The 22,117-nt window shown below is 38.0% G+C and overlaps 2 protein-coding genes across 2 annotated transcripts; one reads left to right on the top strand and one right to left on the bottom strand.

Moving 5' to 3' along the window:
- Positions 1-1,534: 1,534 nt before the first annotated feature.
- On the top strand, positions 1,535-6,725 carry LOC121315420 (N-alpha-acetyltransferase 20). The gene is made up of 6 exons (XM_041249478.1): positions 1,535-1,631; positions 2,559-2,583; positions 3,117-3,207; positions 3,340-3,475; positions 4,223-4,368; positions 6,546-6,725. The coding sequence occupies exons 1-6, from the start codon at positions 1,579-1,581 to the stop codon at positions 6,629-6,631; spliced, it is 537 nt and encodes a 178-aa protein (XP_041105412.1). The 5' UTR covers positions 1,535-1,578; the 3' UTR covers positions 6,632-6,725.
- A 2,364-nt stretch (positions 6,726-9,089) lies between these two features.
- On the bottom strand, positions 9,090-20,252 carry LOC121315419 (crooked neck-like protein 1). The gene is made up of 14 exons (XM_041249477.1): positions 20,045-20,252; positions 19,203-19,355; positions 16,929-17,020; positions 16,539-16,697; positions 14,449-14,615; positions 13,700-13,878; positions 13,073-13,243; positions 12,692-12,883; positions 12,002-12,061; positions 11,347-11,427; positions 10,418-10,657; positions 10,209-10,310; positions 9,723-9,971; positions 9,090-9,519 (listed from the first exon to the last, which is right to left on the bottom strand). The coding sequence occupies exons 1-14, from the start codon at positions 20,090-20,092 to the stop codon at positions 9,250-9,252; spliced, it is 2,163 nt and encodes a 720-aa protein (XP_041105411.1). The 5' UTR covers positions 20,093-20,252; the 3' UTR covers positions 9,090-9,249.
- Positions 20,253-22,117: the final 1,865 nt, after the last annotated feature.

Genomic DNA, 22,117 nt, shown 5'->3' with positions numbered 1-22,117 from the left:
TTTTAGGCCAACAAGTCTGCCCTTTAGTGGCAAATATTACCACTTAACATCGTTTTGCAGTGTATGTAAAGGCATTTCATTATTTAAAATCCTTTATTATAAACATGCAATTTGTTTCTGGGTAATTTTACGCCACTGGGGTATCCAAAATACTACAGTATCCAATTACTTTTTGTTTTCTGTGATATCCTACATTTGCAGAATTTTAGTTTTATGAAGCGTTCCCATACTCAGCTTTATACATAAGCATTGACACCATGCTGTTTCAGATACACAAGCAGCCACTTAGCTGCCACAATATACTGTTATTTTAAACTGTGTTAATACACTTGATAAAAATAAACATGAATTGCATGCCACTCAGGGGCACAGTATTGAAAGGAATAAGGGGAATGCTGTATATAACAACCACCCGTTTCACAAGAAAATAAGTCCAGTTGAGAGACTGCAACACCTGTAGAGCTACAACACTGCAAAGTCCACTTCTCTCACTGGATTGTGCATACCCCACAAGCTCACAAACTGCAGTCTTCGTGTTTGATGAAGACTTGATGCTGCAGTGTAACTGTCTCCTCTCTTTCTGCACTTCGCGTTTCATCTGTGTCCTGCTGGGGTTCTTTCATCCTCAGTACTTTGTTCACACAAATGAGCTCACCCACTGTATCTGGATCCAGCGATGCTCAGAGTTTAGTGAGCGTGTCCCCAACAGTAGAGAAAACCCTTTCAGAAGGTACAGATGTTGCTGGATTGCATGGGAATTATCTGGCCACCTTTGCAACTGCTGGAAAACTTGGGGAATTTTCCTTCCACCAGACTATGGGATTAACAGTAGTCGGCACAGCCTTGCTTAAAACATACTGTCCGACTTCTTCTTCTGGTGTAGGAGAGGAGTCGCAGTCATCCCCATCCTGATAGTATTCTCCCAGAAGGAACGCCATGTCTGACTGGAAGTGATCAGACTTCAGCCGTTTTGCTGATGATCGCAGGCTTCTGCTTTGATCAGGGGGACCATCTGACTGCATGTAAGACACAACCTGTGCCCGGACGGCTTCACGCTAGCTGGGCTTGAGAAACAACAGGGACTTGTATCGTGGGTCTAGGAAAGTGCAGATAAGTGCTGGGTCCTGGCATAAGACCTCATCGGTAGTGTTGTAGCACATTTCTAAAACAGACACCACTATTCTCTTTAAGTCTGCGACTTTTTACTGCAATAGCAGAATTAAATAAATAAATACATACATACATACATAAACTATTAGGGTAATCCCATTTTACAAAATGCAAATCCAATATTGCACACAAATCTCGTGTGTGTATATATATATATATATATATATATATATATATATATATATATATATATATATATATTTATATTTTTTTTTTTTTTTTTTTTTTTTTTGGGGTTCCCTATTTTATTACGTAATGCATTCGGGAAAATGTTCAAAAACGAAAACACGTTTCGAGTCCCTATACCCTCACTAGCTCAGACAAGCTCCAATACAAGGGAAGTTTCAACTCCTTTCTGTTAGAGTTGAAAGGTCATCGTTTCACTTCCGTAAGGCAGAGACAGTCAAAATGACAACGCTGAGAGCTTTTACATGCGACGATCTCTTTATATTTAATAACATGTGAGTAGGTTGAATATATATGTGTGTGTGTATATATATATCAGACGGGTTTTGAAATATATATATAAAATATTCGACGGGTTACCTGCCGTAGCATCGTTTGCGCAAAGTATATATATATATATATATAATATATATATATATATATATATATATATATTAAGGCTAGTAATTTGATATGTTTTTAATTGATATGTTTGCATACTTGTGTTCTCATGAAACACGGCAAGAATCTAAATAACAGTAACCAGCAACCGGTAACTAAAAAGAGAGAGAGTGTTGTTGCTTGCCATTGTTGTGTGCAGCGATGCGCTGAAAAAAATTAAATAAATAAATAAATAAATAAATACTACCTTTTTTACACTACATTTTCTTGGACCCCAGAAAAAAAGGTGTTTGTTTAATTGCCAGAACAATGTAGTGTTTATTCGAAATGCTTGCACGACCCCTCGTTTCTGTGCTGTACTATTTAAAGTATCCCGAGAGTGTTTATTTTATTATGGAAGGTTACTTACAACAGACTGCAGAAAATGCATGTAAAGCAGCCATGTTGTAAATAAATAAAAACACAACGACAACAACACTACACTGTTTTTGATTGGTTACCTGTTGTACAGCACGTTGCAATGTATGACATCCTTCAAATTGCTTAAGAATATTTTCTCTTTTTCGACAGCACTATTTTAAGTTGGTATACTGTATTTCCCACCCTATTTACAATAAAAATGTTGTATTTTGAATGTGCAGTATACAGAAAGTATAAACAAGTCAGTTTTATCAATCAAGTCAACAAGACGGATTCAAATGCTCCCAATATGTTTATTTTTATGTTATATAAATAAGTTAGTGTGGATGCATTTTTTTATGGATGAAAAATCACCTGACTAAATGTGTTCACATGCTCACTTTTTTCTTTTCTTCCTGAAGCAATCTGGATCCCCTCACAGAGACGGTATCCTTTGCATTTAGTTTCCAGTAGTGCTTCACATTTTTGTATTAATTAGTTATAACTGCTGCAAATATATACTTACCGAACAAGGTGAAAGTAGCACAGGAGACCCTGGACGTTATTTGAATATTCAGTTTCTGGGCAGCAGGTATTAGGGTTAGGCTTCTTTAATGAATACAGGACTACAGGGTGTCCAGTGGAATCGTCATACCCACTGCTCTGGGTGTGAATCTACAGTGTTGTGTTAGGATCAGTGGGCTTCAGTTCGCATTCTATGGAAGAATGTAGCCACTTGAAGTAACGTTGTTAATGTTTTTTTTGTTTTTTTTTACAGCTTTATTCCCCCCTTGACTCTTTATTTAAATAGAAAAAGACCCAGATTTTTGAGGAGGTGGCAAAGCAATCCCATACTCTTGTATGCAGTTCTAAGTCTTCTTGGACTGATCCTGTTGGTAGACCTTTAATGATACATATACCAAATGTGTATCCAGACTTCTGTCTCTTTGACTAGACTGTTTCTTTAACTAACACTGCAGTATGGGATCCCTTTTTACTTACAGTATCTCGCTCACTGGCCGGAGTACTTTATTGTAGCAGAGGCACCAGGGGGAGAACTAATGGGGTACAGTAAGTACAGTTTGTTGTATTAGACATGAGATGGTGATGTCACTTTTAAAGTGTGGAAGGTGTGCTATTATGAGTTGCTCTACTGGTGTATTGCTGCAGTGCTCTGTACAGTGTATTTCTCTCCCTGCACAGTAATGGGTAAAGCTGAAGGATCAGTGGCCCGTGAAGAATGGCACGGGCATGTCACAGCTCTCTCTGTAGCCCCCGAGTTCAGACGGCTTGGTCTGGCAGCTAAACTCATGGAACTGTTGGAAGAGATCTCAGAAAGGTACAACTGCTCGTTTTTCTCTTGGAGGTCTGTTGGTGTTATATTATAACATATACAGTCAACCCCTTTTAACACAATAAGTTGATTCTTTATGTTTCACCCATAACATGGTCAAATAAAACTTACAACATGTATGGCTTTCACTGCCAGCCTCCACATACAGCACTATGCACTATTGAATGGTTTAAAATACTTTTCATGAAATATATATATATATATATATATATATATATATATATATATATATCACAAGACGGCTGCTGTGGGTGACGTCAGACCAGAAACAGGAACCGACTCAGAACACGGGAGGGGAGTTAGCCATCAACCACATTTTCACCTCTATAACTTTTGATGCGTTCACCTGATCAGTCTAAAAATGTCAGTTTGAGCTTGTTTGCCTGAAGCAACCCTAAAAAACTAATTTGGTGTAGATCAGAGATGGTAGGGTTTAAAATCCAACTTTTTTAGGGTGATTTGTCACAGAATTACCCAGCATTGAGAAGGAAAACCAACAGAACGGACAGTTATCTGGTATTCTGCTTACTAGGTTTGCTGTAAAAAAACAAAAAACAAAAAAAAAAACATCCATTTAGATAATCATAGTCTAGAGTTTATATCTGAAGCTCTCTCTTCACACAGATGGAACATGGGTTCATGTGAAATGCCCTAGGACAATGCTTATGGCAGTGGTGTGGTGTACATGTTTTGTGGTTTGTTTTACATCCTTTTTTTTTCCCCCCTCTTAAGGAAAGGAGGGTTTTTCGTGGATCTTTTTGTGCGAGTTTCCAATCAGGTGGCAGTGAACATGTATAAGCAGCTGGGATACAGCGTGTACAGGACAGTGATAGAGTACTATTCCGCCAGTAACGGGGAGCCTGATGAAGATGCCTATGGTAAGACAAGAGAGTTACAGCTGCCAGTGGTAATAGAGAGAAAGAAACAACGCATACAAACATTGCAGGTATTGCAAGAATTTTTAGTGTAGTGTCCTGTACATCTTATACAGTGGCTCTCAAAAGTATTCACCCCCCCTTGGACTTTTCCACATTTTATTGTGTTACAACATGGAATCAAAATGGATTTAATTAGGAGTTTTTCCCACTGATCAACACAATAAAGTCCATAATGTCAAAGTGAAAAATAAAATCTACAAATTGTTCTAAATTAATTAGAAATATTAAACAGAAAATAATTGATTGCATAAATATTCACTCCCTTGAGTCAATATTTGGTAGAGGCACCTTTGGCAGTAATTACAAGCATGAGTCTATTTGGATAAGTCTCTACCAGCTTTGCATGTCTGGACACTGCAATTTTTGCCCATTCTTCTTTGCAAAATTGCTCAAGCTCTGTCAAATTATATGGGGACCTTTGGTGAACAGCAATTTTATTTTAAGCCACTCCAGTGTGGCTTTGGCTGTATGTTTGGGGTCATTGTCCCACTGGAAAATGAATCTTCTCCCAAGTCCCAGGTCTCTTGCAGACTTCAGCAGGTTTTCCTCCAGGATTTCTCTGTACTTTGCTGCATCCATTTTGCCCTCTATCTTCATGTGCTTTCCAGGCCCTGACGCAGAGAAGCATCCCCATAGCATGATGCTGCCACCACCATGCTTCACGGTAGGGATGGTGTTGTCAGGCTGATGTGCGGTGTTAGGCTTGCGCCAAACATAGCGCTTAGCGTTGAGGCCAAAAAGCTCTATTTTGGTCTCATCAGACCGTAGAATCTTCTTGGTCTCAGAGTCTCCCACATGCCTTCTGACAAACTCTAGTGGAGATTTGATGCAAGTGTTTTTCAACAATGGCTTTCTTTTTGCAACTTTTCCATAAAGGCCAGTTTTATGAAGCACCCAGGCTATTGTTGCCGTATGCACAGTGTCTTCCAGCTCAGCCGTGGAAGACTGTAACACCTTTAATGTTGCCATAGGCCTCTTGGTGGCCTCCCTGACTGGTGCCCTTCTCGCCCGGATACTCAGTTTTTGAGGACGGCCTGTTCTAGACAGATTCACAGTTGTGCCATATTCTCTCCATTTCTTAATAATGGACTTTACTGTGCTCCGGGGGATATTCAATGCCTTGGAAATGTTCTTATACCCTACCCCTGACTGGTGCTTTTGAAAAACCTTATTCCGAATTTACTTTGAATGTTCCTTTGTTTTTGTTAGGAAATGTACTAATCAACTATGGGACCTCCCAGAGACAGGTGTATTTAACCTGAAATCATGTGAAACACCTTAATTGCACACAGGTAGACTCCATTCAACTAATTATGTGACTTCGGTTGCACCAGATGTTATTTAGGTGTGTCATAGCAAAGGGGGTGAGTACTTATGCAATCAGTTATTTTCTGTTTTATATTTGTAATTAATTTAGAACAATTTGTAGGTTTTATTTTTCACTTTGACATTATGGACTTTTTTGTGTTGATCAGTGGCAAAAACTCCTAATTAAATCCATTTTGATTCCATGTTGTAACACAATAAAATGTGGAAAAGTCCAAGGGGGGTGAATAGTTTTGAGAGCCACTGTAAATATGGGATTCTGCCGAGTCAGTGCCCTGGGGGCGTGTGAGGGAGCACCCTCACTGGGGCATGATGTTTACAATGAGTCGTGTTGCACTATGTTATATGTAACTGACTGTGGGGTGGTGTTTTTATTGTTGCAGTATGAAGCCATGTTAGTGCAGCTTAGCCACAGTGTTTTATATCATAACGGTATATTGCATAATAACAGTAAATAAAACCCTAAATATTAACGTCGAGAAAATAAATTAAATGCTTGCATGTTTGTAGGTACTATTATGCATTGTTAAAAATATTGTGTGCGCGAGTGCACAGTATAAAGAATCAAATTACTTTAAGGTTTTATACATGTAACTATTTAAAGATATAGATTACAATTACAAAGTACAAAATGCAAGAATTGTAAGTGGCTGTAAACAGGTCCGTTCCCAAAGTTCTTCACTGTGTGATTGTTTTTGTTTGTTATCCAGGTGTGACAGCCCTGTCCAGTGCTATACCTCTCCCATTTGTTGCGTGTGTTTTAATACATTTCAATAATTTCTTCCAAACAGATATGAGGAAAGCCCTATCCAGGGACACAGAGAAAAAGTCGATTATACCGCTGCCGCACCCTGTGAGACCAGAAGACATTGATTAACTATAGGCTGTGGTTCCCAGGCAGTCCAGTCCACATTCGCATGTCCCTGGAGCAGATCAATAAGTAGTAATTAAAACAAAACCAATCCAGTTCTATTCCAAAGAATGTGGTAGTTTTTATGAAGCAGAGTTCAGAGAAGGCTAGCTCTATATACTGCACTTTGTAGAATCTGTGACTCATCATCTGTGCAGTGTTGCAATAGGTTTATATTAGGCAAGTCTAAAAGGTTAGAGCAATATAGCCCATCACTCTGTGAAGTGCTTGAGCATGTTTTTTAAAAGACATCTGTTTAGGACTGCTGTAGTGGTGGTGATGATACTGTCTGAGAACCACAGTTTAACTCTTGAGGGCGATTTATTGTGCTTTTGTACACTTTTTTTTAATTGTAATATGTAAATCAGGTTTTGATTAAAAGCAGTTTTGAATAATCAGTTTAGTATTCTCATGTAAGCTGTTTTTGTGATACACTGCAGGAGATTGGCTAATACCAGCACTATTAAACTGGAATCGTTTATCTAATTGAATCGCGCAATCTAGCGTCATGTAAATAAAAAATAGAAAGTGTATTCTTTGAGGGGTCAAAGAACGCTATCAACTTTAGCACTGTGTGCAACAGGTACTGATAAGTATCGTTATCCCACAAAATTTTCACTGAACCTCTACCAATATTGAAATATTGAGAAATGAAAATGTACAAATTTCTTACTGTCAATCTGCTAAATTATTCCTCCTATCTCTTTCACTAATTAACCCTGCATTACCACACCACTCGTTACAAAACAACTATGAAGTGTGTGTATATGTATGCAATAAGGCCCCACAGGATGTCCATACACAAAGCCTCAAACTCCCAAGAAGTCTGTATATTTGATGTATATTGACATCTTGAAGGGCCTTACTGCATTTATAATCCAGGTCAAAAAAAAAAAAAAGCATAAATCATATTTAGGAAACAATGATTTGTTTTTAGTTTTTATTTAATATCCTTACACCAAGAAAGTAGTTCCATTTATAACTGTTAAGATGAGTAAATTAATTTAATTGAAACATGCAAAAAAAGTTAGTACTTTTTGATATTGTGTACATATTGAAAAGATACACCAGGGGGCGGAGTTGAGACGGCACTGAGTTGTTGTTTTTTTTCCCCCCGTCAGTGCAGACACTGTTTGAGCAGAACAGATGGGAGGAATAAAAATAAATTCAACGACTTCTCGGATTTCAGTCATTTTTCAAGGTCTGTGTCGGAGTGTCTTTTTGTGGTTTTGTATAGCGTTTACAAACTGCTAAAAAGACATTATTTTAAGTGACAAAGCCAGGGTGAGTACAAAGACAGCAATTTTTTTTGTTTGTTTGTTTTTCTATCTTCCAGTTCATTTAATTGTTCATCCAAATTGCCATAATTACTACTTTGGGATATTTTTTTTGTTGGTAAGTGGTCACTTAGTATTATAGCTAAATACTGATGAATAACAAAATGGCAACTGGTACTTTACATTACATAAGGCAGTGCAGCGAGTTCAAATGTATGACAAGGCTCCAGCTGTTCGTATCCATCCAATATACAGAAAATGTATATATTGAACTTGTAGTATGTATTTTATTGCACAACTGTAACATGGATGTTTGAAATCTCCCAAAACATACACCCAGGTATAATTTAACTTTATAAAAAAACTTATTCAGATTTTTTCATCATTTTACACCTGAAACCAGAAACAAACAACAAAAAGTATGTTTCTGAATTAACACTATGTTCCATTATAGTGTTCCATTTGAGACACACTTAGTTGTAACAAACTTCTGATTTTAGCACATAATTCTGAACCAAGTTGAATACTAGCTAGTACAGTACTATCAGCAGATCATCTCAAGCATTTAGTACCAAATGCAACGAATAAAGCCAAGGAACAAAATTCAGGATCAGTTGCTCTCCAACTTTAGTAGTCTTCAGGGTTAGACTGATCATTGCTATTGTGTGTATGGGACAACAGAGTGAGAGGAGTGCTGCATTCTTGTACAGGATATTTTTATTCTATATTTGTTTATTATAATATACTGCATGTTAATTTACATGCAGTTTTCAAATAAAATATATTAAGTTACCCTTTCACCACTGAAGAAACAGATACAGATAAGGTGTCAACTGAATTTCTGTAAACTGCAATGCAAGATATTCAGTACCTAAAGTTAAAAAGAATAGTTATCACAAATTTAGATTAATACTCCTAAATGTAGCCCAAACATTGGTCTAATTTTAGAATGGTTTCTTTTTGATAACTAGTTAATGAAATCCAGCGGATAAGCGTTTTGCAAAAATGTTCAGAATGATCTAAATGACTCAGAGACAGGAAACAGTGGATCAAGAGCACTGTGGCAAGAGCATTCAGGCCTTTAGAAGAAGTGCAATCAGTCCTTCAAATAAGTGGTAATGAAATACCAAGTCATTAAATAAGGCAAAAATCCAAAACAATCTGTTTTATTCTTGTAAAAAAAAAAGGGGAGGGGAGGGGGGCATATAGAAAACTCCTCTCAATGTAAGTTAATGTACAAGGCAGGGTCACAATCAGTGTGGTGGTATAAAAAGTTCTGCAAAATCCTTACAAACAGCATGTTAAGATTCATTTTCCTTTTTCAGCGCCATCAGTGTCCTGCTCAGTTGGGGCTTCTGCTTCCTTCTGCTCTTCCTCATGTTCTGGTACGTCCACCTTTTCTGACTCAGACTCTTCCGTCTCTTCTGACTCACCCAAGTCGTCTGGTTCTTCGGGTTCTTCCTCCTGCTGTTTTTGTTTCTTCCACATTTTGGCCATAGCAAGCAGTTTAAGATTGGGTTGGTTGGCAGAATCCTCAGGAAAGATGTAATCATAGTACTCCTCCCAGCCAGCATCTGACTATAAAGGGAAACAAAGAACAGTGTCAACTTAATTAATTTATACAAGTTACATTTTACCTATATATTATTAAAACATTTTAAAATTGCAAATAACTTCACAAAACTGGATAATATGATCAGATATTTCCATGACCATGTGACAACAGTTTCAAACACAATATACACTTTCAAAAACAAAGTGAATTTGTATTTAGCCCTTACCCCATCTTCGGCCTGGAGCTTTCTCCTTTTCTTGACTTTCTCTGGAAGGAGTTTGCGCACTCTGTCCCGTGTGACGTCTGTGCCGAACTCAGCCTCCAAGTCCCTCCAGGACTCCAGTAACATGAGTCTCTCCTCCTTCTCTTCACAATTCCGCATGGCCTTGTTGGCCTCCTCGTAGATCTGCTGGCATTTGGCGAGCCTCGTCTCGCTTTCCAAAGACAGCTCAAACTGTGCATAACTGATCCATACCTACAAACATATTCACATTCATGAGCAGGCACTGTGCAAAATTAACCCCCAAGAAGCAATAAATACTTGTACATAATGTGGTAAAACAGTGTTCATTTAAATCTATAAATAGTTATTGTAAATTATTAAAAATTATATAAAATTAGATCTTCAAACATTTGAGTCCAGCTGGATTTCAAACCTGTTAAGTACGAATTTGTACTGAACAGGAGGGAAAGTAGTAATAGTGCAGCTAACCTTCACATGTTGAGTGCGCTGCAGCAACCGCCTATAAAGCTCTCTTGTCTTCTCATATTCTTCTTGTTCAATTTCAAAATCAATGTATGATTTCCAAAGTACCTGCAAATAAAATTAACAAAATATTTACATTTTCTTTTGTGTAAAAATTTTTAAAAGCAAAGTTTTTACAGGGATTACAATAAATCACCAGTGGTTACAAGCATTACCTCTGGCATGTCTAGCCTGGGTTGACCTATCGCCAGTTCATATATTGCACGTGCTCGATCCATATCTCCCAAGATAGTCTCCAGTTCAGCAAATTTAATCCAAGTGGTACAGTTCTCGGGGCCAAATTCCAGGTATTTTTCATACAGCTTCCTGCAGCGGTCAAACTCTCTCAACTGCAGCTCCAGTTCAATGTACCCTTTAAAAAGTTTGTTCTTTGGACATTTGCCAATACCTGTGCCCTGATTTAAAAAAAAAAACAGAAGTAAAACATATAATGAATGCAAACGGTAGGGGCTAGTAGGGGTTAAATTGAGGGTGAAGATTGACTTGCTTCTGCGATATGTAGCTTTTTTTTATTATTATTATTATTTATTTTTTTTTTTTATTGATTTTCCACTGAATGACAGTTTAGCTCCCACATGGGCTACAATTACATCCTTTTATAGAGGATGGTTAAACAAGGACCCAGGTGAGGCAGACTGTCAAGGGGCCATTTCATTTCAAGTTATTTGTAACTTTGAACCATGTGATACAGCAAACATTGTGTAGGTTGCGTTTAATTCTCTTAAAAATAAATCCATAGTAAAGTCAGTTTCCTACTTGGCAATAAACGTCCACTACAGACCGCTGACACTAGATGAAGAGTCACTACCAGCACAGGTGTTCTGGGGATTTATTTTTTGTTGCAGTTTAAAAAAATGCCACATTTAACCCAGTGATCTTAAATGTATAAATGTATCTCTACTCTGTGGACATAGGATCTCAGTATCCATGTCTGAAGATTTGATTCTGTTTATTAGTATAACTAGGATATAGAATCACTAGCTTTCAAATCTCTTCACCAGGTGCAAGCAGACAGTAAATTAAAAGGGTGCTATTGTGTACATTTGCATATCAGATGACTTGTGCAGATCACGTATTCACTTACCAAACTCTTCCTGGCGAAAGGGAGGTTCTTCTGTCTGATTTCAAACTGCCCATATAACAACCACATTTTAGCAAAGGTAAACTGGAAAAAGAGAAGAATGAAGACATTTAGAAAGAGGGTAATCGGTTATCTTCCAGGACTTGCTTTGACTTACACAGCCCATATATTTTTCAACATATGTTTTGATATTTTTAGTTACATTTTATGAGTCACGTATAACTGGAATAACATTTCTCAACTTTTGCTAGGAAAAAGAAATGTTGGTGCTGAGATTGAAAGAAACAAGCATTGTGGCAGAAGGATATTAAATGTGAATTGAAAGAAACAATCACGATTTAAAAAAAAAAAAAAGCATCACTGCAATATGGTAAACGCAGGAGAGAAGAGTGGTAAATCAGAGTTCTGTAGCACTATAAAACTAAGCTCCACATCAATGCTAATGTATGCAATTAACTTGCTCAGTAGAACTGATGTTCATTAGTTTTATTTCCCATAGATTAAAATAATAGATTCACAAATGATTCTAGAGTTAGAAAAGTAACAGAGAATATACAATTCTGGAGCAAGGGACCCCATAGGGTGCACAGCCAGTTGTGTCATTTGCAGAGTAATCCCACAAAAAGTGCAATCACCCATTATGCCATTAGATAAATACCTTTTTGTGTGGAATGAGTTCCAGACACGCTTGGTACACCTGTCTTGTCCTCTCTGGATCCTGTCAACAGACAATAATAACATTAACATCTGCATAGAACATCTGTTATAACAGTTTGTTAATTGGTATGATTGATTTAATAACCTTGTAACACAGGCTGCATGCAGTTTCTGTCTTTCTTACTTATTTAAAACATTGCACATTAGGAATGTGCTTCCACAAGATAAAATCCGGTCTCCTTTCCATAGTCATGCTCAATATACAGTCGTACACAAAAGTACAATCTATTCAAGTGTTCTATTCTTAAACTGCTTAAGGTTTGTGAGGTTGAATTTCTATAGAAGACTAAGCAGGCAATCCTAGTAATGTATTGATATGAGATGGCTATAAATAGGTACAACTGAAGCTCACAACTAAAGAACATCCTTTGTGGGCTCAGGGACCAGACTGCCTTGGAAACAGGATTTACATCCCCAGAGCAATTATATAAGTTCCTGCACCTTATTAAGAACTATGGGTGATACAAAACAGCTTTTTAACAAACACTACTTTCACAACATTGTTTTGTTTTTTTGTTTTTTAACATGCCAGTAGAAACAGTGCATGATGACTCCTTGCTTTTACAAAACATTTGGCAGTTTAACTGGGAAGGATTTGAAAACAAAAAAATAAAAATGAAAGAAACTGAACCCTGGCTTCCAATTCCTCATATAATGCATAGTTAATCCAGAGGTAAATGTATCTCCTCCAGTGCCTTTTTTCTTGGATGGGTGGCACATTTGCAATGGCCCTCTCGTACACATCCCGAACAGGGTCTGGATCTGCGTCACTTTCCACCAGCCTCAAGTAGTCAAACCACGCATCATAGTTGTGAGGGTTAGCCTGAAGGAAGAATTATAAATAAAAAAATATATATTAAAAATCTGCATGTAAGGTACCGTATAAACTAACATGATCAGTTGTAACACTAAAATGTTTTCTGTACATGTGTACTACCCCCCCCACCCCAGATATCCATTGAAGCGAATACAAAAGTGCTCACCTTCACGTCTTCATACCAAAAGCACCCACCTTCACTTCCTCTTCATATTGAAAGCGCCTCTTGCTGACGATGACATCTTCAATTCCTCTTCTATCTCCAAACCGCTTCTCGAAGACAGTGTAGGTTTTGAAGAGCTCCTGGGCTTGCTGTTTCGGGATCCTGTCTAAAGCGTATTTGTAGATCACCCTCACTCTTTCGAACTATAAAACAGGAAAATCAAGGCTTCCTTACAGAACAATCTTGCACCTTTTAATTTAGTAAAGATATTGCTGGTAAGAGAAGTGTAAATCTGAAAGAGAACCTACTGGTGTAAATAATACATTGATTTTAATAAAACTGTCAGGTTTCATATGAATTTTATACCACAATCAGGCATTTACCTTTTCGGTTTTTATTTGTTAATTCCTTATTTTCGTCTTCTTTATATTCTAAACATCCAATAAACATTAGAAAACACAATATCATTGGCTGAACACATACAGCACGTAGAATTGCTGAAAATAGAGCGGTGTATTCTAGTAACTCGATTGCCAATCAAAAACGTGCTGGCCATTAGTGTCACACAGTCCATTTTTATTGTCAATTTGAGCTGACAAGAAAGAATTGCTTATGTATCCGGTCTTATAAGCCATATGTGAAAAGTTATAGCACATTACCTCTTTTTGTTTCTCTTCAAACTTTGCAAAGGCCACAAAGAGCTGTTCATCCATGATGTCCTCTCCATAGAACTCCACTGCCCTCTCAAACACCCTCCTGCCATGAGCAATGTAGCCATGTTTTTCTTCAAACCGAGCATACTTAATCCAGTTCTTTACGTCTGGGTGGACTATAACAAGTGTGCAGGAGTGAAGGAACGCAACTGCGCCAAATGGGGCTGCACGACAAACACAGACTCCAAAGAAACAGATTGTTACCTCAAAGCAAGAACATTTCTTTTTTTGTCCAATACCATGGAACAAGCATGCTGAGACAATGCGAGCTGGGAAAGGAAATGGGGCGAATTCTACGTGCCTCTTTCTCCATCTTTTTACATGCACAATATGGAGGTGGAAGGACATGGTAGTATTTATCAACGTCATGCTGCAAAGGAGGTTATCACCATGAAGCTGGTACTTCAGTAAAATAGAAGTACAGACAATATGATGCAAAGTATTTTGAAATCAGGTTTACACAGCTTGGAAACCGCAATGATCCCTGCCCTCAGTGTACTTTGTGCAGAAGTGCGACCTTACAAGCTCTGCAATTTCTCACGTTTCTTTGAGGCTCGCTATCACAAAGTTTGAGAACCTGTTTCAAATAACTAAAGTCTACAATTAAGTCTTGAATCTTAAACCAATCACCTATCTGTTTATAATTTTTCTTACAACAGGACAGCAGGATTCCTACTCTTCGCGTGAAAGGATATATCTCTCGTAGATGGCACGTGCTTTTTCCACCTCTTTGTAGCGCAGTTCAAAATTGATGTAGGAATGCCACGCCTGCTCCTCTGGCTGCCATTCCATCCAGCGCTCAAACACCAGTCGGCAGCCAGCAATATTCCCCAGCATCTCCTCCATGTACGTGTACTTGTACCTTAGCAAAGGGAAACAAAATACAGTGCAAAGTTACTTACGCAACTCTGCCCAGTCTAGGGACTTTGGAATATATATATATATATATATATATATATATATATATATATATAGTTATATATATAACCCACAACAGGGTGTGCGCTAAGACAATTCTTGTTGTGAGGAATGTGGCCTCGTGCCTTCAACCAACCAGGAAGTGTGGTAAAAATGGTCTTGCCGCACACCCTGGAGTGGGTTATTTCGCTTATAAAATGGCCAAAAAAAATTATTTGAAAATAATTACACAAACTGGCTTTAAGGAACAAATAAGAAATATACTGTGTATCCTTCCACTGAGAAAAAATAGTTCCTGAAGTTCCTGTTTGATTGTAACATATTTTGTACTTTTTTTTTTTTTTTTTTTTATTTGCAATAAACATTACATTGAACACTGCCATTTATAGTAACATTTTTCAAGATGAAATGACATTTGTGAATTGAAAGCAGACCGATTTCCCACTTCTGAGGGAGGATTCAAGGAACAGCCAAACACTGGGTTGCACTGGCACTCGAGGGAGGGGCTTCCGAGTGTTTGTTTTGTTGTTTTAAGAAATGATCCTATTCAGGCTTTGCAGTCAAGAGAAGCTGCCGATGCCAGTAACCAGCATAATTTCCCTAGATTGTAAACCAGCATTAAATGATATGTGGACTAAACAACCTCTGTGTCAGTTTGCACAGTCCTTCTCTTGTTTAAAAGCCCAACGGTTGTGTCAGCAGAGAGCAGGAGAGATTTTAGTTTTGTTTAAATATGTTTCTGAAATCGGAGGGTAGTGGTGAGATGTATCTGTTGTCGAGTTTAAATATTGGATACTCGCTAGTCAGTTTTATAAGGCGCTGTATTACATGCCGAGTGAGACTTGCGTGGTGATTATTCAAAAGCCATCTGAGAAAAGTGTTACAGCTACTGCTTGCCCCAGAGTTTTCTTTGTTCTGTTCTCTGACTAAATAAATACCACAGATATATTTGCCACTTTCTGTAATTCTTAGTAACAGAGATGAAAAAAACAGATTGTTGAGTGATTTAAATGCTGCTTCAGTTGTCATTTTTACTTACAGAAACACTGTTTAGATAATTGTTACAATTAAGGCTTAGTAATATTAATAGATCAGGTAAGTATTTATCGTTCACCCAGAAACTATATCCTCGGTATCGGTCTAAATGCTGCGCAGATGCTGTAACCATGACTTCTGGTTAGCCTGTTACCACACTGCGTATTATAGACAAGTCAGTCATAGTGTCGTATAAGTAAATATAGTTAATCACTTCTCTCACTTCATTTATCCAAGCCCAAAAAATGGTTCTTATATCTTAATATATATATATATATATATATAATATATATATTATATATATTAATATATATACTTGCGCAAGGTCATTTGAACCAGTAAACTTCTGGTTACAACCCTGGACCACACTGCCTCGACACTGCCTCTCCTATAGTATGTGTGTGTGTGTATATATATATATGTGTGTATATATATATAATCCAGTTTGTTTTTTCCACTTTTTACTTAACTTTTTTACTTGCTCTCTTTTTCTCTCTCTCTCTCTCTCAAATACCAAAAAACAGGTTGCTTGACTTTTCTGTTTTTATTTTTTTCACAACAGTTCAGTGATCTCTCTCTCTCTCTCTCTCTCTCTCTCTCTCTCTCTCTCTCTCTCCTCTCTCCTCTCTCCTCTCTCTCTCTCTCTCTCTCTCTCTCTCTCTCTCTCTCTCTCCTCTATATATATATATATATATATATATATAATTACAGCATGTCATACCTAGATTTTGTTTACTACTGATTTTAGACAACCCATTAAAACAAACTCCCTGCACCTTGCACTATAACATGTGTACCCTATGTGCTTAAGTGTTCGTGCACTGCACCTCACCAGAACTGGTTGACCCGGGGGAGGATGGTGATGGCTCGGTCCCAGATATTGCGAGCATGGTTCACCTGCCGGTTCTTCATCTCCATCTCGGCATACTTTAGCCACAGCGCGATGTTCCTGTGATCCACATCGAGAGCGCGCTCGTATATGGAACGTGCTCTGCAGGAAACATCATAAAAAAAAAACAAAGAAATGACACTGGAGGCACTTTGAAATCTCTATGTGACACTTTATTAAATGCATATCAAATATCTGCTGTTTGAGAAGTGAAATATCACTGTACAGGTAATGCATTTTATTCTACAAAAATAACAACAACAAAAAAAGTATGTCACCTAAAGACAGAAAGGAATGGTAAAAGAAACTCTGCAATTTCTCTTTTGTACTCACCGCTGTACTTCCTTTAAGCTCTCCTCCCATTGTGCATACTTTATCCAGTTGCTGATAACTGTTCTGTTTTTTCGGATGTTGTCCTCAAATCCCTTTCAATGAACAAAAAGGAAATGAAACACATTTGTACATATCATTACATTGTAAAAATAAATGACAGTCTAACAACTGAGGGGTGGACATGCTAAGAGAGGCCAGTCACGTTGCAAACATACCGCAATTTACATGTTTGTTGCGACAACTCGCAAAGTATACACTTTGGCATACGTACGAAGAGAAAATATGTTAATGAAGACAGCCGCAATATACTAACTTAAATATCTGCTGAATCCTCTTAGCGAGATCTCTAGCATTGCCAGAGTAGTGCAACTTTTTTTCAAATAAATAATGAAAGGCAGTTTAATCCCATCAGATTCTATAGTGGAGCCCCCACCGTCACCCCCAAATAAATGCGTTTCTGTCAAAAAACGGCAAAAAGTTTTCATAATCAAAAGTTTAGTGTAACGGGGAACGATTTGGGCCGTACAAACCAATTTTAGTTTATTATTAAACGTGTGTGTATGTAACTGTATCACGATGTTACATAAATTTTCTATTCATAACTCCACTGTATTGTGGTTTTGTTTTACACATTACATTATGTAAAAATATGAATCTGTACAGTAGGCCTATACAGTACAGTAGTAAAACCAAACGAACACCTAGCACACCTTACTTTAGTCTGTAGGCTACCGGTGACACAAAATAAATTATGCTGCTGCATTGTGCTGAACATCTGGTCACCACAGATGAATAAAAGACTTACTTTAATTGAAATTAATTATTTTTGATTTGTTATTATTTTATTAATTATTATTATTATTATTATTATTATTATTATTATTATTTTATTGGATTGAAATAGTATATAGGATATAGTAGAAATTATTATCTTGGCCTACTTAGTAGCCTAGACAGTTAACACAAAATAGAATATTGCGCCGCACTGACAAGTTATGAAACAGGACAGTCAATTCTCGTTAATACAAATTTCAAAAGACCAGCAACACATTTTGCATTATACCACTAATTTGTATTACCATGAGTAGCCTATAAGCCAAATGTATACTGTCAGTTTGTATTTTAGTTAGTCAGGGGTGCAGTGTTAAATTGTGCACAATTACAAACCACCTGCACATTAATAGAATAGGTGTGTTTCTTATTCCTATACAGATGTTCAGAATTAGCTGGAGGGGTTAGTGGCACATGTGTGCATTGTATTGCTTCCAGCACATTGGGGAAACCAGAAACGTCATAGAAATGTGTTTTCAAGGCTTAAAAATGGGTATTTGGTTGATTGCCTCAAATTCATTGAGCACGACTGGCTACTCACAAAATAATAAAAAAAACACAAACTAGGAAATGCCAGTAACAGCTGTCACAGTCCCCTGAAAGGACCCAGAGGTAAGATAATGCAGGGTGGACAATAGTTTGATCCCTGCAGGGACAGCACTTCTCTGAGTGACAGGATCCAGGTCATCTTTTAAATCAGACAGCAGCTCTACAATGAGGTGGCTGCCGAGCCTGTACCTGTGCTTAATTTGGTCTTCATTTAAATCGACGAAGGTAATGCGGGTACAAAATACCCTGTCTCTTCTCATCCTACACATTACTCGTTCTTGCTGAAGACAATATCTCCTTACTGCAATCACTGCCTTTTAAAGGTTTGCTAATTGCGACTATTTCAAATGTGCATTCAAAAAGTATTTAACAAATTCATGCAACTGAAAGTGTAGCAATTGCTGGCAGCTTTAGTGCATCTCATTATAATATTTGAAAACCCTCATTTGCACTATCTCCACTATTTTTGCGAATTTATGCAGAAACGCTTATAATGACATATTTATCCAAGGCTGAGCCGCAAACAAAAACTGCTGCAGCAAAACATTCCCTAAGAAGTCGCTAACAGCATTCACTGCGCTTGTTTAGTACACTCCCCCCTAGACCTCCGACTCCTTGTACCTGGTCTGTGACTATTGAGACAGGTGCAACACTTTAGTGCATCTACTCCGGAGTGGCACCAAATACTTTTTTTTTTTTTGCCAAATATTTCTTTTTTTCCCCAAAGTTGCTTTATTATTGCTAACAGAAACATGAGATGTTTTTGGGGAATCCTAAGCTGTCCGGAACGGGATGACTGATAAGTGAAACAGGGTGAAATTTAGCATTGCAAAATAGGGATTCTATGCAATCAATTACACCCCCCTCCCATGTTTGTGATGGTGCGGAACTTACTTTTCTTTTCTTTAGTTTGTAGTCGTTCAGCTCTTCTTCGTCTGTGATCTTCTGCTTTGGCGGTGGGGGGAGAAGCTCAAGCTCTCTCTCTTTAGCTTCTCTCAGTAGCTGCTCCGCAGTGATCTGCACCTCGGCGGGAGCTTTGTTTTTCACCTGGGAGGAAAGCAAAACAACACTCAAGTCAACTTGCCTCATATGTACTACCGTAACAACCATCTTTTTATATCCGCTTATATTCAACATAACTGGACGTGGAAATATTTTGCAGTTGCTGTACAAGTAAACCTCACACCCTTAGCAGAACCTATTGCTTTTTTACCATTGGGGTAAATATTAAAAAAAGGTCATTCTGTGCATTGTAACACACGAATATACCCCTACCAACTCTCTACACATGGGAGAGGAGGGACAGATAGTCAACTGGGAAGCCAAAGGCTACTTGCTTAAGAAACTTCTACTAGTCCTACTGATGAGACGCAAAACTGAGGTCCCAAGTGACTCCGCGGCTGTAAATCGCTTCGGATAAAAACCTGTAAGAGTCTGCTAAACTACTAATAACAACCGTTCTTAATGGTCGGATCTCACTTGACAATCTGCTTCAAATAAGTGAAGGACCGTGTGTGTGTTAGTGGTATGCAAATAAAAACGGTAGTGTGACTTTAAAAACAGAGACGTGATTATCAGGGCAGGGAAAACTATGCTTCCCTTTATATTCCATGCATAGATATCTGCTAGTTACAGCATATCTCCCCAAATGATGTCCCAGTTTAATCAACAAAACCATAACAAACCCCACGCCACCTCTAAATGACAGGGCCTGCCTGGTAAAACGAAGTCGTTACCTTGGCTACTTTAGGGATCCTTTGTTTTCCAGCCGCCGTTGACGCCATTTGATTTTATTTGTTGCTTCGGGTTAAATAAAACAGAACAAATATTACTATTGCTTGTCTCGGTTTCTATTGTGAAATATTCTAGTTCCCATATAACGAATTGCCATTACACACTTCCCAACGAGCTTAGCCTCTCACATTTCACCCCTGAACCCTTGACGTCAGACGTACTAGGTCATTGTCATGGAGACTGCAGTAGCGTTGCGTAGCTATGACGACTGTGTTCTATTGCTTTATTTCCGACACGTCTTGTCTGCACTGGGCTAGTGCTGGGGAAATACATCTATATGTGATCGTTAAATTACAAAAAAAAAATAAAAACGCTATTAACATGACAAGAGGGGAGAGTTTCATGAGTTTCTTTTACAATAGGGCTTGACGTTCAGAGAATTTTTATTTTTTAATGCAGTAGCAACGGTTTGTTTCTACCATTGTACAACAATTTACAAGTCTATCCAGTTGCACAGAATTTGTTAATATTTTAAACACCTGCATCAATAAAAAGTTACTAATGCGAATTTTGGATAATTTCTTGCAAGTACCACACTTCATGTCTAGACGGCGTGCTGTGCAACACTCCTTGCGCCCCAAAAATGTACATTGAATTGCGCATGATTTGACTGGGTTAATGGGCGCGGGCTAATCTGGGTTTGCCTGTAAATGTGATCAGGGTTTAAACATGGATATCCATGTGAACAAACGAAAATAAACACACAAATAAATAAGAAAATACAGTGCAGGAAATAATATCGAGTTCCAATATATAATATATAATATAATATATATATATATATATATATATATATAATATATATATATAGAGAGGAGAGAGGAGAGAGAGAGAGAGAGAGAGAGAGAGAGAGAGAGAGAGAGAGAGAGAGAGAGAGAGAGAGATCAGCTGTGTTGAAAGAAAATATTAAACAAAAAAATGTATCTTAAAATTGTTTTGTATTTATGTGTGTTTTGTCCAAGAAGAAAACATGAAGACAATCACTTCTTCAGGTGGTGGAGCTGAAGTCACAAATGCAAGAACAGAATCTCTTGATGTGCAAGAGATTATCAATCTGAGCCATCCTTTAACAAGACTTGTATTTGGCAGAGTTAATTTAATTTACCTGCTGTGAGTATATTGTATTTCTCTCCATGTTTTGCTTCCTATAGAATTGCATACCAAAAATACCATCTCAGAGACTTCAATCACCCTCCTGTAGGCATTGCAGAGACTTTAATCACCCTCCTTTCACCATCTCTGCTATCATCATATCAGAGACTTCAATCACCCTCCTGTCCCATTTCAGAGACTTCAACCACCCTCCTATCACCATCTCAGAGACTTCAACCACCCTCCTATCACCGTCTCAGAGACTTCAATCACCCTGCTATCACCATCTCTGCTATCAACATCTATAGAGTGGATGTCAGTCTGCTGTGTGGATCTGACTGAATGAGTTTGTATGAGGAATGTGTGAAAGGTGCTGCAGCTGATGAGGTGCGAACTGCCCAATGAACTGCAGCGCCTGTAAAAAAGGGAGTGTTTGTGAAAGTGAGAAGACCTGTGTGAGAGTCCGAGTGGTTTATTGGTATATTTTGTGTTTAGAATTTGTTGTTAATAGTATTTTGTGTGTGTTCTTTTTATTTGGCCATTGTGCCTTTTGTTTTGTGTATTTTGTTTAATTAAAGTCCTTTAATTTCCCTGCACTTACTGACTCTGAGTCTCCTTACCCCGACCGGCCTGTCACAGTTGGTGTTCAGAAGTGAAACAGCGCCACTGGAGACTAGGAGCAGGAGGAGCAGGATTTTTTTTTGTTTGTTTTGTTTAAAAAAAAAAAAAAAAAAAAAAAAATGAAAATGGAACTGGCCCAAGAGGACGCAGATGACAGCTGGGAATTTTTTTTAAAGAGGCTCACGACAGAGTTGTGCTCCGGCTGTGGGGCATAAGGGCACTTGGTGGCCATCTGCCCCACGCAGTATGAAAGGGAGGAGCCGTCGTTGCCGTCCGAAGAGCTGGAAGAGGAGGAGCCATCG

Source organism: Polyodon spathula, chromosome 5, assembly GCF_017654505.1.
Source record: "Polyodon spathula isolate WHYD16114869_AA chromosome 5, ASM1765450v1, whole genome shotgun sequence".
NCBI classification, from domain to species: Eukaryota; Metazoa; Chordata; class Actinopteri; order Acipenseriformes; family Polyodontidae; genus Polyodon; species Polyodon spathula.
The sequence above is the reverse complement of the archived record's forward strand: the minus strand, read 5'-3'. Positions and strand labels throughout refer to the sequence as shown.

What these genes read in the sequence shown, in the direction of transcription:
- LOC121315419 (XM_041249477.1), bottom strand. Translation starts at nt 20,092, where the DNA reads ATGGCGTCAACGGCGGCTGGAAAACAAAGGATCCCTAAAGTAGCCAAG. An exon ending in ATGAGGAATTGGAAGCCAGG is followed by an intron (nt 12,062 to 12,691) that starts GTTCAGTTTCTT and finishes GTCTGTTGACAG; the next exon opens with GATCCAGAGAGGACAAGACA. An exon ending in AGCTCCAGGCCGAAGATGGG is followed by an intron (nt 9,520 to 9,722) that starts GTAAGGGCTAAA and finishes TTCCCTTTATAG; the next exon opens with TCAGATGCTGGCTGGGAGGA.
- LOC121315420 (XM_041249478.1), top strand. Translation starts at nt 1,579, where the DNA reads ATGACAACGCTGAGAGCTTTTACATGCGACGATCTCTTTATATTTAAT. An exon ending in TGGATCCCCTCACAGAGACG is followed by an intron (nt 2,584 to 3,116) that starts GTATCCTTTGCA and finishes CTAACACTGCAG; the next exon opens with TATGGGATCCCTTTTTACTT. An exon ending in GCCTGATGAAGATGCCTATG is followed by an intron (nt 4,369 to 6,545) that starts GTAAGACAAGAG and finishes TCTTCCAAACAG; the next exon opens with ATATGAGGAAAGCCCTATCC.